Raw genomic sequence first — 16,832 nt, 5'->3', positions numbered from 1 at the left:
TTTGATACGGTCTCCCACAGTATTCTTGCCAGCAAGTTAAAGAAGTATGGGCTGGATAAATGGACTATAAGGTGGATAGAAAGCTGGCTAGATCATCGGGCTCAATGGGTAGTGATCAACGGCTCCATGTCTAGTTGGCAGCCGGTTTCAAGCGGAGTGCCCCAAGGTTCGGTCCTGGGGCCGGTTTTGTTCAATATCTTCATTAATGATCTGGAGGATGGCGTGGACTGCACTCTCAGCAAGTTTGCAGATGACACTAAACTGGGAGGAGTGGTAGATACGCTGGAGGGTAGGGATAGGATACAGAGGGACCTAGACAAATTAGAGGATTGGGCCAAAAGAAATCTGATGAGGTTCAACAAGGACAAGTGCAGAGTCCTGCACTTAGGACGGAAGAATCCCATTCACTGTTACAGACTAGGGACAGAGTGGCTAGACAGCAGTTCTGCAGAAAAGGACCTAGGGGTTACCGTGGACGAGAAGCTGGATATGAGTCAACAGTGTGCCCTTGTTGCCAAGGAGGCTAACGGCATTTTGGGCTGTATAAGTAGGGGCATTGCTAGCAGATCGAGGGACGTGATCGTTCCCCTCTATTCGACATTGGTGAGGCCTCACCTGGAGTACTGTGTCCAGTTTTGGGCCCCACACTACAAGAAGGATGTGGAAAAATTGGAAAGAGTCCAGCGGAGGGCAACAAAAATGATTAGGGGTCTGGAGCGCATGAGTTATGAGGAGAGGCTGAGGGAACTGGGATTGTTTAGTCTGCAGAAGAGAAGAATGAGGGGTGATTTGATAGCTGCTTTCAACTACCTGAAAGGGGGTTCCAAAGAGGATGGATCTAGACTGTTCTCAGTGGTAGCAGATGACAGAACAAGGAGTAATGGTCTCAAGTTGCAGTGGGGGAGGTTTAGATTGGATATTAGGAAAAACTTTTTCACTAGGAGGGTGGTGAAGCACTGGAATGGGTTACCTAGTGAGGTGGTGGAATCTCCTTCCTTAGAGGTTTTTAAGGTCAGGCTTGACAAAGCCCTGGCTGGGATGATTTAGTTGGGATTAGGTCCTGCTTTGAGCAGGGGGGTTGGACTAGATGACCTCCTGAGGTCCCTTCCAACCCTGATATTCTATGATTCTAAGTAACAAAGAGTGTAACCCTCTAGCTGTATGTAACACTTTGACTGACATGTATCTAACGCACCAGCTAATTGTTTGTTTCATAGGTTTAAATATAAAATTACCTTTAGGGAAATAATGGTTTGATTAGAGACCTCTACCACTGCCTAAAAGAAAGGCAATCCTGAAGATAATTAACAATTACTAATTACCTGGTCATTTGTTCCTCAAGTTTCTGATAAGGATTAAAAGAAATATTCCCTTAAAGAAAAACATAAGAAATTTTTGTTAAATACATATACTAAAGCATGTTTTAATAACTTTTCTGTATAAACTCCTAATCCTTCAAGGTGCTGAGCAAATCCTGAGAAGTGCGAAGTACCCTAGGCCTCCATTGACTTCAATGGGAATTGAGGGTGTACAACAAGTTGTACAATTAGGTTTTCAGGCCAGAAGTGCAGGCTTATACCTATAATGCAACAGTGGCAATTACAATATAAAGCTAAATTCTGCTGTCACTTACTTCAGAGTTACACAAGTCTAACTGAGATCAGAATTTTGCCTATAATACTCATTCTAGAATGTACACGGACTTTGTTAGTATTATCAATACATTGTATTTATATAGATCAAGAAGTACCTTTAATCACCTTACAAATGTAGGTCCATATGTTGTCATTAGTTTTATGAGTGTAGAACCTTCAGTCTATGTGAGAGCATAGTGATGGTAGTTAAAGCCATTGTCTGGTTTGTCAGGTGACTACGTTTTTATTGAACTAATTATTGTTAATTAAGGATATGAAAGAAGTGTAGTTGCTAAAGCACACTGGTGAGAAGCAAGTGATCTGAACCATTCTCTTGGCTTCATCACTGATTTGCTTGGTGACCTTAGCTTAACATGACTTTGCCTCACTTTCCCCATTTCCAGTAGGGGGATAATATTATTTCCAACTCCTACCTGTAAGAGTGTTGTATAAGCCTTTATTAATTAACATATGTAAAGCACTTTGAGATGCTTAGTGCAATGAAAAGCAAAAAATATTACAATTATTATTGAAATTAGTTCTATTGCAGCCTTTATTATTATTATAATTATTAAGTAAGCATTGCCAATGTGCTTACTTTGTTAAATTTATATCTTAAACATCATGAATTGTGCATGCGTACTTTACGGCACAAGATTCCAAATAAAAAAGACTGTTACAAGACTTGTTTTGCACAATAATTAATTAAAAGGTGGAAAGCATCTACTGAGAAAGAGATATAATGGTTTGAAGCTCTGACATATACACAAGAAATGTAAATCTTTTAATCTTTTCCCCTGTAACATGAAGCATTTCCTTTCATTCTGGATATAGCGTGTGGGATGATGCTTGTGAGGAAAGCAAAGGAGCATGTTTTGGAAAATGATCGACAATGAATGCATGAACTCATTAAGTACTCAAGAACACGAAGTGTAATATAGGCTTCAACATGGGTGTTTTGAGTGTGACTGGAGAAGTCTGCTATTGCACAACTTCAAGACAAGATGCTAGAAGAGGAAAGGAACAAAGTTAGTGAGCAGATATCATATGTCTCTGTCATACACTTTCTCATGTTATTTTTAAACTGCATGGCTTCAGCAGCGTAAAGCCTATCAGGAAATGAAATTGCAACTGCACAAAGTGACTATTGTCACTGTTGTACCAGGGAAGCTCTAGCAGGCCAGCACAGGTTAAAAAATAAGAGTGGTACTGGCTGAGGAAAGGCATGACCAGATCTACCAAAGAGCAAATTGATTCACTTCATCCCCTCAGCATCCTCCGTGGATGAGTTATAAACTAATGTTTTACACCCCTCTAAATAGAAATCCTGAGGGAAGTCAGAAATAGTAACACCTCAATATTAATATCCCTCAGGGTGCAGCTAGTGCAAGGATGCATAATTTTACATCTCTCTGCATCAGCAATAGTGAAACCATGTAAGGGTCTGGGGCATAGGTAGTCTGGCAAAGCAGTCATAGCTGGCTGGTTTCCATACGTCAACAATGGCCACAAGACAGTAGTCAGTGAGTGCGGATCACTGTAAGCACCAGCACCAAGGTCAATAGGCAAGAGTCAGGCTGGGGTTGGAGACCAGAGATAATACCAGGCTAGAATCAGGAGGCAAGAGTCAGAGTCAGGCTGGGTTAGAGACTGGAGGGTTGAAAGCAAGTGTGGTCAGGAGTCACAGCAGACTAGAAATCTGTGTGATTGCCTAAACCAGGGCTGGCTCCAGGCACCAGCGAAGGAAGCAGGTGCCTGGGGCAGCCAACAGAAAGGGGCGGCAGTCCGTCCGTTATTGGGGCAGCACGTCCGGGTCTTCGGCAGCAATTCGGCGGCGGGTCCTTCGGTCCCTCTCTTCCTCTTCGGCGGCACTTCGGCGGCAGCTCAATCGGTTTTTTCTTTTTTTTCTTTTCTCTTCACCGCTTGGGGTGGCAAAAAAGCTGGAGCCGGCCCTGGGCTAAACAACTTCTTAGGCCACACTCTAAGGTTAAATAGTGTACTTGGCCAATCAGAGGGCCGCAGGGTACTGTCAGTCTGGATCCTTTGTGCAGTACTTCCTGAAGGGCCTAATCTCACCAGTGCTCCCTGGTTTTGGCTTTGTATGCCCTCTCTGTAGCAATGGGGGGCTGTCAGCCATCCCAAGGTCTAGTCCCACAGATCTTATAAGCCACCTCTTACACTTCAGTGTAAGAGCATCCAACCCTCTGTGACTTAACTATCTGCCTGTAAAGGCAGAAGAATAGTTCTAAACAAATAATGAGAGAGAGAACATAAGTCTTTGGAGAAGTTTAGGAAATTCTAAGTGCAGGTAAAGTCAGTAGTCTAGTCACCCCCTAGTGAAGGCTAGGTGAAATAAGTGAAGATTTCCAGAAAGACTGAAAAGGGATTCAAAGTAAATTGATAAGATCTAACTGGGGCTAGCAGGAGGAGATTAGATGTTTTTAGCTGAATCGTCTACAGGACTCTGATCAGAACGAAAAGAGGACATAGAAGAGATTGATGGGAAAAAAAACCCAAGCATCTGTCAAGTTTTCTCCCTTAGACCAATATAAAAGGCATTTTTCTGTTCTCATAAGAGGTACAATAATTATAGGAGAGAAGGATCCTCTTCTTTTATTTCCTGAAAACCTTTCTCATTATGTGAACATGAATGGACTTCAGTCTCAGCACTTCGTATTTAAGTGCACTGAAAGTGTGTTCTCTGTAATCAATTAATTTTGATCCAGGGGGGAAAAAACCCCTCATATTTAAACCAGAGTGCTTCTTTTTCTAACAAAGATATTAGGGACTAAGATTTTCTTTGTCCCTCAAAGGAAAGTGATAGAAGCTCATGCCTGGAGAATTGAACCTCACATTGTAAAGTCTTTGGGGCACGGACTCTGTCCTTTTGTTTGTCTGTAACTGCATGAAAATTTATATTTCAATATTAACATATTTATATTTAATAAATAAATAGCATTATGAGTATCATGCTTACCTGGGTTGCCGTTACTGGGTAAGACTAATACATGATTTAATCATTTATTTATTAATATCTCTGTAATTATTGTGACTTTCAAACTGCCTCTTATTTTTGAGATATTGTATATGTATTTTGCCTGTTCTCTTTTTCATATACCTCATCTCACAATTTCACATTCATCCCCTTTTTCTTCCCTCAACTCCACATTCAGTGTCACAGGACATTTCCATTTCTGTGACATTTCAAAAGAAGTACCAGCTCTGCAGAAATCAGTATAACAGTTAGGAAGTCCTGGAAACAGGGGACAAAATTAACCTCTGGTATATCTCCTCTGTAATAAATGGGCCACAGATTAATTTGGCTCAGCCATTAGGAGCAAACTGACTCCATTGGATTCATTATCCAGAGGATAAGCTGCCATTCCTTCCTGTTTTTATTGTAATGCAGACAATTATTCTCTCCATACAAGCTGTATTCTAATGTCACCAATTAAAAACGAGGACAGTTCTTACCTGGATTAGATATGTTTCCTGGATTAACAAAGCTATCTGTCATATCTCCAAAGATTATCATCATGATTGGGAGAGATGCACCATGAAGAATTGCCATGGCAGAGCCAAGCACCATTAGTAATTTATCCAACCAATCAGAGTACCGAAACTGAAAATGGGAACACCTTCATGTGAAAATGGGAACACCTTCATTGCTGAAAACTTCTCTAATTTCATGCATTAAAAAGGGCTAGCACAACATTAGGGATGCACAGTTAAGATAACAAAAAGTCATAAAAGCTTAAGTCTTGTATACGCACAGTTTTTATAACATTCCACTCTATCGGATTAAAATTTAAATTGACAAAAATAATTTAAAGTTATAGAAATAAGCCATACTGATAGAAGCATCTTTATACTTAGGGCCCTACCAAATTCACCGTTCATTTTGGTCAATTTCATGATCATAGGATTTTAAAAATCATAAATTTCATGATTTAAGCTATTTAAATCTGAAATGTCACAGTGTTGTAATTGTAGGGGTCCTGACCCTAAAAGAAGTTGTGGGGAGGGGGTCACAAGGTTATTGTAGGGGGGGTTGTGGTACTGTTACTCTTACTTCTGGCTGCTGCTGCTGGCGGTGGTGCTGCCTTCAGAGGTGGGCAGTTGGAGAGTGGCGGCTGCTGGTCAGGATCCCAGCTCTGAAAGCAGAGCCGCCACCAGCAGCAGTGCAGACATAAGGATGGCATCGTATGGTATTGCCACCCTTACTTCTGCACTGCTGCTGCCTGCAGAGCTGGGCCCCCAGTCAGCAGCCGCCACTCTCCAGATGCCCGGCTCTGCAGGCAGCAGCACAGAAGTAAGGGTGGCATGGTATGGTATTGCCACCCTTACTTTTGCACTGCTGTTGGCTGCAGAGCTGGGCCCCCAGCCAACAGCTGCCACTCTCCAGACACCCAGCTCTGAAGGCAGCGCAGAAGTAAGGGTGGCAATACCGCGACCCCCCTAAAATAACCTTGTGACCCCACAACCGTCTTTTGTGTCAGGACCTTGTGTCAGGACCCCCAATTTGAGAAACACTGGTCTCCTCCCATGAAATCTGTATAGTATAGGGTAAAAGCACCCAAAACACTAGATTTCACTGGGGGGAGATCAGATTTCATGGTCCATGATGTGTTTTTCATGGCCGTGAATTTGGTAGGGCCCTACTTATACTGGTATAACTTATACTGGTATAACTGTGTCCATGCTAGGGGGTTGTAGCACTTGAGCTACACCAGTTTCTAAATCAATATAATGAAAGCAATAATAAACTATGTATAGAGCATCCCTTACTAATTTTACTATATGAAGTCCTCATGAGATACTTGCAATACAAATTTCAGTGTGCCGCTAAGAAAAAAAGTATTTCCTGATGTATTATAGGCATTATCAAAAGCACGTTTACTTCACTCAACTTTGGGTCAGGCTCTACATGTAAGAAGAGCACTAGGTCTGATTCTCCATGCCACTCCACTTCAGTAACAACACTGGAGTCACTGGAATTGTACTGGTGTAACAAAGTGAAGAAGCACGCTCATTATTCATTCTGCACCTTGAGCTAGAGATTCATTAATATGACTGCAAATATCATATTAGTATGCATCATCCAATTAAAATGAACAAGTGTCTAGTGGGATTTTGTGCAGCTAGAATAATACTGAATAATATTAAGTAGTATCTACTGCACAGAATATTTCCTATTTAGAATAGTGTGGTTCTTGATAGAGACAATTTTGCCCTTAAACTGCTACTGAAATTAGACCTTGAGGACAAAATTTGGCCAGCATTTTGCAATATAAAGAGAAACATTCTCTCTGGTATTTGAGCTCTCAGTGTAATTTAGCTATCTTGTTAAAATAATTAATTAAAAATTATGCTGAATACAGGAGGTGACAAGAACCCACAAAAATCAGCAAATCCAGAGTGAAGGGTATGAGAGTCCTTTTATCTAAAAGCCAAAAATGAGAGAAAATCATACTTCATCTTTTGTTTTTAATTTAATCACAAAATGCCTAGATATTGCAACTTATACATAGTAGAAGGGAGATCATAGAAAAGTTTGTAGTTGCTTGAGGATGCTCATAAGCCACTTATTGAACATTAATGCAATAACTCTGTGGACTTTCCTATGAATCTCTGCTATTGTTCATGGATACCAACATTTGTTACCCTATTAGAGTCTAAACAGTAGTAATAAACATTAACATACCACATGCACAAAACATATCTAATATACCTAAGCACAAAAGAATAAGTTAAAAGCAAAGATTTCATCCTGGCTGGAGTCACCAGTATAAAAATCTCTCTGTTATTAAGGGGTTGTCTATACTTATGCCAGGTGTATACTAGAAAAAGTTTGCTGGTATAACTATACTGGCAAACCCTCCTACTGTAAACACAGCTTATATTGCCAAAAAAAAGTGCTTTTGTTGGTATCGTTTATACCAGTTCTCCAAGTGAAATAAGCTATCACAGCAAAAGCACTTTAATGCCAGTATTACTGCATCTACAGTACAACTTTTACTGATATGGAAATATCACAAAAATTACACCCCTAACTGACATTACTATACAAGTAAAAGTTTTTAGTGTAGGCCTGTCCTCAAAAGTTTTGCCACTTTAACTATACCAGTATAGTTACAGCAGCAAAAAACCTCCACAGTTATACTGGTATTAAAATGCTTACACTGGTATAGCTTATTGTAGTTCTGGAACCAAATTAAGCTATACTAGTATAAGGCACCTTTATATTGGTATAACTGCATCCACACTAGTGTTTTTACTGATATAACTTTGTTGGTAAAGTATAATACCCCTAACTGACATAGTAATGCAGGTAAAACTTTTAAGGCCAGGTCTACACTACAAACTTTTGTCAGCATAGCTATGTTGGTCGGTGTCATAGGCGCTGGAACTAGGAGTGCTGAGGGGTGCTGCTGCATCCCCTGGCTTGAAGTGATTTGCATTATATACAGGGTTTACAGTATGGTTCAATAGCTCTCAGCACCCCCACTGTACAAATTGTTCCAGTACCCTTGGTCAGGCTGTGAAGAGGTGTGGGTCCCTGACTAACACAGGTCTGCCAGCAAAATCTCCTAGGTAGATGCAGTTATACCGGTAAAATTACACTTTTGCCAGTACAGCTTACTTTACTTGTGGGGGAGGGATGTGTGTGGAATATGCTATACAGGCAAAAGCACAGTTTGGCTGGTATAAACTGTATCCACACAGGTATACCAGAAATGTAGATCAGGCCTTATCAGTAAGACTTGAAACATTAAAAAACATTGTTTAAAGTTCATTATTAAACTTTAATAGATATATATAGCATATATCTTACCATTGTTAATGGGCTGACCACATTAGGTTTCTTTGGCTTCTTCTCGTCCTCACTGTTGAATATGAATGATTGTTTTAATGTATTGTAAAAGAGAAAATATTTAACTGCAACTCTAACATTTAAAGTAGTAATACAGTTAAATCTAAACAAAATTAAACAAGAATGTAAGAGATATAAGAACATAAAATGAAGATGATTTGCAGATTAGTCTTAGTTTATTTCTGGAAATATTGTCCGCAATGTGTTTAAGAAACCTCCAAGTATATTAAAGAACATCAACATGGTACTTCTCCAAAAGTTCATTTGAAAGGAAATTAACATTTCTGGTTAATCTGCTAGATTACAGAAACTCACTAATAGTAGCTCCTGGTAATCTTTTGAAATAGATTGGCTAGTCTATGTATCTTGATTTCTTACTGAATCCCTACTTTTGGCAAACATGTAGATTATGGTCTCTCCAAGATGACCCAAAGGTGAGAGTATTGTAGAGCTCAAAAAAGAGTTTAAGACTCAGTCCACAAACGGGGCCATACAGAAGAATCTTTATGCCTATGTGGAGCCCCATTGACTTCAGTATGACTCTGTCGGTGTAAGGGTCCTCCTGCATAGATCAGTTTGCAGGATTTGAGGCCTGGTTTCCAAGAAAGCAAGGTGTTGAGTAGAATCTGTTACCAAGGAAAGGAGAAGACTATGGGGGGGGGGAATTAAAAGTTGGAGGGGAAAAGTTTAACCTATTGTGATGGTCACATATTTAGTACAACCTAATGGAAAAGTATATGGACACAAACACAGAAAACACGTGCACAGTTTGCAGGGAACTTTCCCTCTCGTGGTCCCTTCCAGTCCTAGACGTCTATGAGTCTATGATTGTAACTTATCTGGAGTTATTTCACTTTTAACATTATTGCAACACAATCTGGTGTCCATGGGGCATTATACTGGTCATTCACTCCAGAAACTCCAGCTGTAGTTATTTTATGCAATAAAGTGAGAAATCCACACTTAGTCCCAATCATGCAATCAGATCTGTGCAAGCTGTACTGACACAGTGGCAAAACACCAAAAGCTGCTACAGCTTTGTCTACAGTAGCACTCCCACTGTGCATCATAGCACCAGCAGGAAATTTTTTTCTAAAATTCCTTAGTGTAGATAAGGTTTTATTACAGTTTTATAGTGTTATAATAATGACGTGATACAATCATGAGTTACAGTACCAAGGTCCATATCCAAAATAAATTGTTGCAGCTTTCTGGCCAGATGTAAATAAAAGAAAGATGATCATACTTGTGCAATGCAGCTAACAACACTTGCAGATCACGCAGTAACAATAGCTTATGAACTCCACCTACACGTCGTAGGCACATTCCTCAATTAAAGCCTCACCATATCTTTCCTTTAATAAATACTTCTAAAATTAGAAAAATGTATATAGCCATTGAACACTGAGACCTAATTAATATCTAGTTGAAAATATGACAAATAGTTCCAGCATTATACAGCTTTGTACTAGTTTGTCTTTTCCTGAGGGCTGGTCTAAACTAAAAAGTTAGGTTGGCTTAGCTACGTCACTCAGGGTTACGAAAAAATTCACATCCTGTATGACATAATTAAGCTGACACCAGTAGGTCGACAGAAGAATTCTTCTATCAACCTAGCTGCCGCCTCTTGGAGTGGTGGATTTACTATGGTGATAGAAAAAACCCTTCCATTGCTGTAGTAAGTGTCTGAGTTACATCACGTTCCAATACAAATTAAACTGGGAATGTTAGTAGATGTTGCCTTCTTTGCAACAGTAAACAGAGTATAAAGTAATCCATTGTTGTATGCAGTGTAGTTGTAGCCAGGTAGGTACCAGATATCAGAAAAACAAGATGGATGAGGTACCTTTCCCAAACCTGAAGAAGGGCTCTCTGTGGCTCGAAAGCTTCTCTCTCCCAACAGAAGTTGGTCCAATAAAAGATATTACTCTCACCCACCTTGTCTCTATAAAGTCATCCATCAAGGACAAAACTGGGGGTGGGGGAGGAGAAAATTTTAGCTGACAATCCTCATACCTTGTGGTTACCATATAATCAGAATTGTGACAGTTTTTTCTCTCAGTGTTACTGACTTCTTAGAATGTATCACTCAGTAAGTACTAATGCTAATGAATGATTGGATACCCATTTTCAGAACTCAAGGAGAGCAACAAAGTACTATAAAGTTTTAGGGGCTGTCTTCATCCAGTGTAGTCAGGAAATGTGCTTTCTTAGTGTGAAATAGTAAGAAGATGAACTCCAGTGATATGATTCTTTCTCTTTGTATGGTCAGTGATCCATTCTGGAATCCTCCACAAAATAATCCAAGAAAAGGCCCATACCTCTCTAGAGATTTTGCTGAAAAAAATCCCACACTTTGCAGCCAAAGCCTATTAGACTCATTTAGATGTTACGACAGCAAAGGCAGAAAGTCAAAGTATTTAATGGATTTTGCAGGAAAGCTATAGGCTCAGGGATGCCCAGGAAGGTCCAGATGAAAGATCAAATACTGATGATTTTTTCCCCTTTAACATTGGTAGTGGTGATCCTAGGTTTTATGTAGCACTTTGCAAAGTAACAGTTGCACACACCCATATCAGGCTCACCTGTTACAAAGCACTTCTCTCCAGCTTGTGCCATGAAACCTCCTGGTTCTCAGAATCTCCCTTCAGGCTGTACTCAACCCCCTACCTCTAACATATTTATGAGGATTCATGTCTTCTGGTGATCCTGTTATATGGCATGGGAAGCCATGAGTTGAGGCACTGTGCAATTTTCTAAATAGGGAGGAGGACAGAACTCACAGAATCCATTCCTGCCACAGTTCAGTACTATATGAGATAGATGGATGAAGTAGCAGGAATGGTATTCAGGGTATATAAAACTGTCTTTGACCCTGGGGTACATCTACATTACCAGCGTGGGTTTATCCATTGCTGTAGTAAATTCATGCCCTCAAAAGGCGGTAGCTAGTTTGACAGAAGAATTCTTCTGTCAACCTAGCAGTGTCTACACTGGGGCTTAGGCTGCTTAACTATGTTTCTCAGGGGTGTGAATTTTTCACACCTTTTAGCAACATAGCTAGGACGACCTAAGTTTTAGGAGTAGACCAGGCCTTAGTCACCCCTACTAAAAAGCTATAATACCTACTTAACTTTTGGGCATATGTGCTTTAGCTGTCCATTATCTATTCCAGCTTTAGTTCTAGCACTATTTTAGATATGCCTTTTAATGAAGTATAATGGATATAACCGCCACTTCCCTCTTTATGGGAAAGAACAAGGAGCAAGATGGCAGAATTTTCTGTCTCTATCCCATTGCCCCAGTGAAAGGCTCAGTCAGTGTTGCTGGCCCAAGACTGCTAGTCGGACAGACCTTCTCTGACCTGATGAATTCAATAGGAGCCAAATAAGCTGCTAAATATTTTATTTATATTTGAAAGATAGTAGATTTCAAAAGAATTTTGTACATGGGAAAAGTATGTAATTAATGTAAAATGTATTTCAAGGTAAAATCTGAACTTAAATATTTAAAAATGTTAACTTGCTAAAAATATTTTAAAATAGATTAAAATATTTACCATTTGCCTTTGGATTCACAATCCTGGTCTGGTACAGCAGCATCACCAGCTCTTCCATTCGCATCAGACATTCTTTCATTTTCAGACCCCACTTTAATCTATTTAGGAAATGAAGCATCACAGAAAACTGTAGTTATAAGTCAGCACTTAATTGAGAGAACATACAGCTATTAAGCTCAGGACAAATATGTTGATGACATTTTATTTGAAACTGGCATCATATTCTGCCTTCAGTTTTTAAGCTTCTTTTATCTTCAGAACCCATGTTAATTTATTTAGGAAATGAAGCATCTCAGAAAATTTAATTATAAGCTAGCAATTAACTGAGAGAACATACAGCTATTAAGCTCAGGATAAATATCTAGGTGACATTTTGTTTAAAACCAGGATCATATTCTGCCTTCAGTTTTTCAGCAGAACTCCCCATGGAAATCAATACATTTGCTTATGTGTGTATACACATGCATTTCTATTTGCATAATCCTTCTGAGTTTATCATTTCAAAGCATTTATTTTTTCTGTAATTTATCAGTTATAAAACAAACAGCAATATGATGTATTTATTTAAAGGAGCCTGCAGTTACTTTGGATTTTTTTCTCTTTTTACATATTGTTGAATTTTGTTAAATATCTCTCGTATAAAAATAAATGTACTGACTTACCATGAGAATTGTTCTTAGTTACCCTTTCCTTCTCCTTTTCTGGAAGGCTATAAAGCAATTGACAGATCTACTGTGGTTAGGGACATATGATAGGGCTGGACTTTACTCATCCTGATTAAACTGTAATGATGAAAAAGCTTTCAATAGCTGATGTTTGCCAGGTTTTACCACTCCCTTTGGACTTTGCCTAGCCCCATGAGGTAAATGTGTGTGTGCTCTTAACTCCGCCTTCCCAAAGGAGAATGTTTAACAAAGTCTTGAATGAACTACTGGGTTACTGTCATTCATGTAAACAGCTCTGAAAAATCCCCTAATATCCCACCCTAAAGAAAATCCTTGCTATTTACTGAGGACTTTATTAGCCTGTTAATTCTCAGGATTGCTTCCCCACTGTGTTAGGGATGGAGCAGAATAGCACTGCTCCAAGAGATGCTCCAGGAGAAATTCCTCCTTAGTGGGAGTGAACCCACTATAACAGCCTGAACCACGGTAGGTAGGAGAGACAGGATTAGTACCCTACCTCGTCCCTGCCCCCATTAGGGTGGTTTGCACCAGAAGGCACAGTTCTTTTGCACTAAGGAGCATATCCTCCCTTGCCTGAGTACTCACACATCAGCAGAGCATGGTCTGGTCCAAATGAGGAAGTCCAGCAGAGATACTTTGTGAGACACTGGATCACACAGCTAAATCACTTAATCTAGTTTAATTCATGATATAGCCTCCTCCAATTTGCTCATTTCGAAGCCTAGAATGAATAATCTGAATAACCATAGCATCCTGGCTGCTTTCATTTTAGGGTTTGATTTGTTACTTCAACAGCTCTACAACTTCTTTGGAGATTCGTGGCTCTCTAGCCCCCAACTATGAAAGGACTTTTTCAGAGGGAAGTATTTACCTTGAGGTTTCCTAAAATTAATGTATATTATATATGGACTTGAGTGTTAAAAAGAAATCCTAACAAAATCAGTTAGGTTTAAAATTCTATGCTTTCAAATGTCTTTTATTTTTGAAAGCTTGGAAAGACAGTATACATAATTGAATTAGCATGTTCAGAGTAAAAGACTAAGGCCATGTCTACAGTACAAACTTTAGTTGACACAAGTTAGCCCCATGGTTAGTATATTGTGCATATTTGGCTGCTTGCATTATTGCTGCACGCACTCACCCGGGGGTGAAAGTAACTTAAAAGTCTTATTGGTACAGGGGCCTGGCTCCAGCGGGGCCTTGAGCAAAAGGGGCAAGGCTGGGGGTCAGCTTCCCCCAGCCAGCCCTTCCATGCTGCCCAGCTTGCGCAGCCTGGGCTCCAGTGGCAGTAGCAGAAGTGGCGGCCGGGAGCCCCGGGCCCTTTTAAATCACCAGGCCTCAGGCAGCTGCCCCTTTTGCCCTCCCCCTTCCCCTCGGCAGCCCTGGGACCCTACCAGCAGGGCCACCAATGGGGGGGGGGCAAAAGGGGCAGCGCGGCAGGGCTTTAACGTCGGTTCTGTACGGGACCGTACCGGAGGCCATTTCTTACCGGTATGCTGTACTAGCCCATACCAGCCCACTTTCAACTCTGCACTCACCACAAGTGATTGTGTTGATGCACAGTGCAGTGCTCAATGGGTAGTTATCCCCATGTGCCATTCACCAGTGGCCTGAGCAATGCCTTCTGGGAAATTTTTACAAGACATTGTGAAGTGGAAACAGGTTGTGCAGGGGTGACTGGGACAAGGAGTCAAGTAGTCATTATGCAACTTTCTCCATCCCATATTGCCATCCATATCTCATAATTTTTGCACTTTTTTAAAGTCCCACAAACCCATATAGTACCTTTTACTGTCACCATCTGACAGAAGCATGGAATTCACAGAGCTCTGCGCTATTGTAATGAATGTTGCAAACACACCCTCTGGTATTTACAGAGCCACAGGAAGTACTGCAACCACTGGTGACATGACAATTTCTTGAGGACAGATTTCTAAGATACATAGCAAAAAAAAAAAAAATGTGGGGTTGTTGGCGCTTGGCCCAACCTCAAGTTAGCAGAACAAAGTTATCAACTTTTCATTGTTTTACTTGTACAAGGAGAAGTAGCGGTACAACAAATGGATGAAGAAAGGTGTCTGGTGGGAACTCGATACCTTGCTTCCAGCTCCCATTGTGCAACTCCTGTGTGCCTCACAATGCATTATGAAAATTTCCCAAAAGGCATTGAACTGCAGGGTAGTGCATGTCAGGGAAAGTGTGGGACCCTTAATGAATGGGGGAGGCAACCTAGTGACAGATAATGTGGAAAAAGCTGAAGTACTCAAGGCTTTTTCTGCCTCGGTCTTCACAGAGAAGGTCAGCTCCCAGACTGCTGTCCTGGGCAACACAGTACGGGGAGGAGGTCAGCAGTGTGAAATGCCCTCAGAGGTGAATGAACAGGTTAAGGACTATTTAGAAAAGCTGGACACGCACAAGTCTATGGGTCCAGATCTAATGGATTGGAAGGTGCTGAGGGAATTGGCTGATGTGATTGCAGAGCCATTGGCCATTATCTTTGAAAACTTGTGGTGATTGGGGGAGGTCCTGGATGATTGGAAAAAGGCAAATATAGTGCCCATCTTTAAAAAAGGGAAGAAGAACCACCTGGGGAACTACAGACCGGTCAGTCTCACCTCAGTCCCTGGAAAAATTATGGAACAGATCCTCAAGGAAACCATTTTGAAGCACTTGGAGGAGAGGAAGGTGATCAGGAACAGTCAACATGGATTCACCAAGGGCAATTCATGCCTGACCAACCTGATCGCCTTCTATGATGAGATAACTGGCTCTGTGGATATGGGGAAAGCGGTGGACATGATATATCTTGACTTTAGCAAAACTTTTGATATGGTCTCCCACAGTATTCTTGCCAGCAAGTTAAAAAAGTATGGATTGGATGAATGGACTATAAGGTGGCTAGAAAGCTGGCTAGGTTGTCGGGCTCAATGGATAGTGATCAATGGCTCGATGTCTAGTTGGCAGCTGGTATCAAGTGGAGTACCCCAGGGGTCGGTCCTGGGGCCGGTTTTGTTCAACATCTTTATTTATGATCTGGATGATGGGATGGATTGCACTCTCAGCAAGTTCACAGATGACACTAAGCTGGGGGAAGAGGTAGATACACTAGAGGGTAGGGATAGGGTCCAGAGTGACCTAGACAAATTGGAGGATTGGGCCAAAAGAAATCTGATGAGTTTCAACAAGTTCTGCACTTAGGATGGAAGAATCCCATGCACCGCTACAGGCTGGACACCGACTGGCTAAGTAGCAGTTCTGCAGAAAAGGACTTGGGTATTGCAGTGGATGAGAAGCTGGATATGAGTCAGCAGTGTGTCCTTGTTGCCAAGAAGGCTAACGGCATATTGGGCTGCATAGTAGGAGCATTGCCAACGGATTGAGGGAAGTGAATATTCCCCTCTATTCGGCACTGTGAGGCCACACCTGGAGTATTGCATCCAGTTTTGGGCCCCCTACTACAGAAAGGATGTGGACAAATTGGAGAGAGTCCAGCGGAAGGCAACAAAAATGGTCAGGGGGCTGGGGGACATGAACTGGGCTTGTATAGTCTGCAGAAGAGAAGAGTGAGGGGGATTTGATAGCAGCCTTCAACTACCTGAAGGGGGGGGGTTCCAAAGAGGATGGAGCTCAGCTGTTCTCAGTGGTGGTAGATGACAGAACAAGGAGCAATGGTCTCAAGTTGCAGTGGCGGAGGTCTAGGTTGGATATTAGGAAACACTAATTCACTAGGAGGGTAGTGAAGCACTGTAATGGGTTACCTAGGGAGGTGATGGAATCTCCATCCTTAGAGGTTTTTAAGGCCTGGCTTGACAAAGCCCTGGCTGGGATGATTTAGTTGGTGTTGGTCCTGCTTTGAGCAGAGGGTTGGACTAGATGACCTCCCGAGATCTCTTCCAACCCTAATCTTCTATGATTCTATGCCACACACTGACACCTATTCGAGATGCACCACATTTTGCATTGACACAATCACTTCTGATGAGTACATGCAGCGCCAATGCAAGCAGCCAAGTATGCACACACACGTGATATACTAACTGTGGCAGCATGTATAGTGTAGACATGACCTAAGGAATCAA

General features: G+C 41.2%; 1 protein-coding gene across 1 annotated transcript in view; it reads right to left on the bottom strand.

Moving 5' to 3' along the window:
* Positions 1-12,834, bottom strand: part of ABCB1 (ATP binding cassette subfamily B member 1) — a 74,559-nt gene extending 61,725 nt beyond the window's left edge. Inside the window, exons 1-5 of the mRNA XM_024197525.1 lie at positions 12,730-12,834; positions 12,068-12,165; positions 8,470-8,521; positions 5,109-5,256; positions 1,323-1,371 (exon numbers count right to left, since the gene is read on the bottom strand). Of these exons, the coding sequence (XP_024053293.1) occupies positions 1,323-1,371; positions 5,109-5,256; positions 8,470-8,521; positions 12,068-12,165; positions 12,730-12,732 (350 nt within the window). The 5' untranslated portion in view covers positions 12,733-12,834. The remainder of the gene's footprint in view (positions 1-1,322; positions 1,372-5,108; positions 5,257-8,469; positions 8,522-12,067; positions 12,166-12,729) is intronic.
* Between the last annotated feature and the right edge of the window lie 3,998 nt (positions 12,835-16,832).

Source organism: Terrapene carolina, unplaced genomic scaffold, assembly GCF_002925995.2.
Source record: "Terrapene carolina triunguis isolate 2854851 unplaced genomic scaffold, T_m_triunguis-2.0 Scaffold84, whole genome shotgun sequence".
Classification (NCBI taxonomy): Eukaryota; Metazoa; Chordata; order Testudines; family Emydidae; genus Terrapene; species Terrapene triunguis.
Note: the sequence above shows the minus strand (reverse complement) of the source record. Positions and strands in the feature narration are given on the sequence as shown.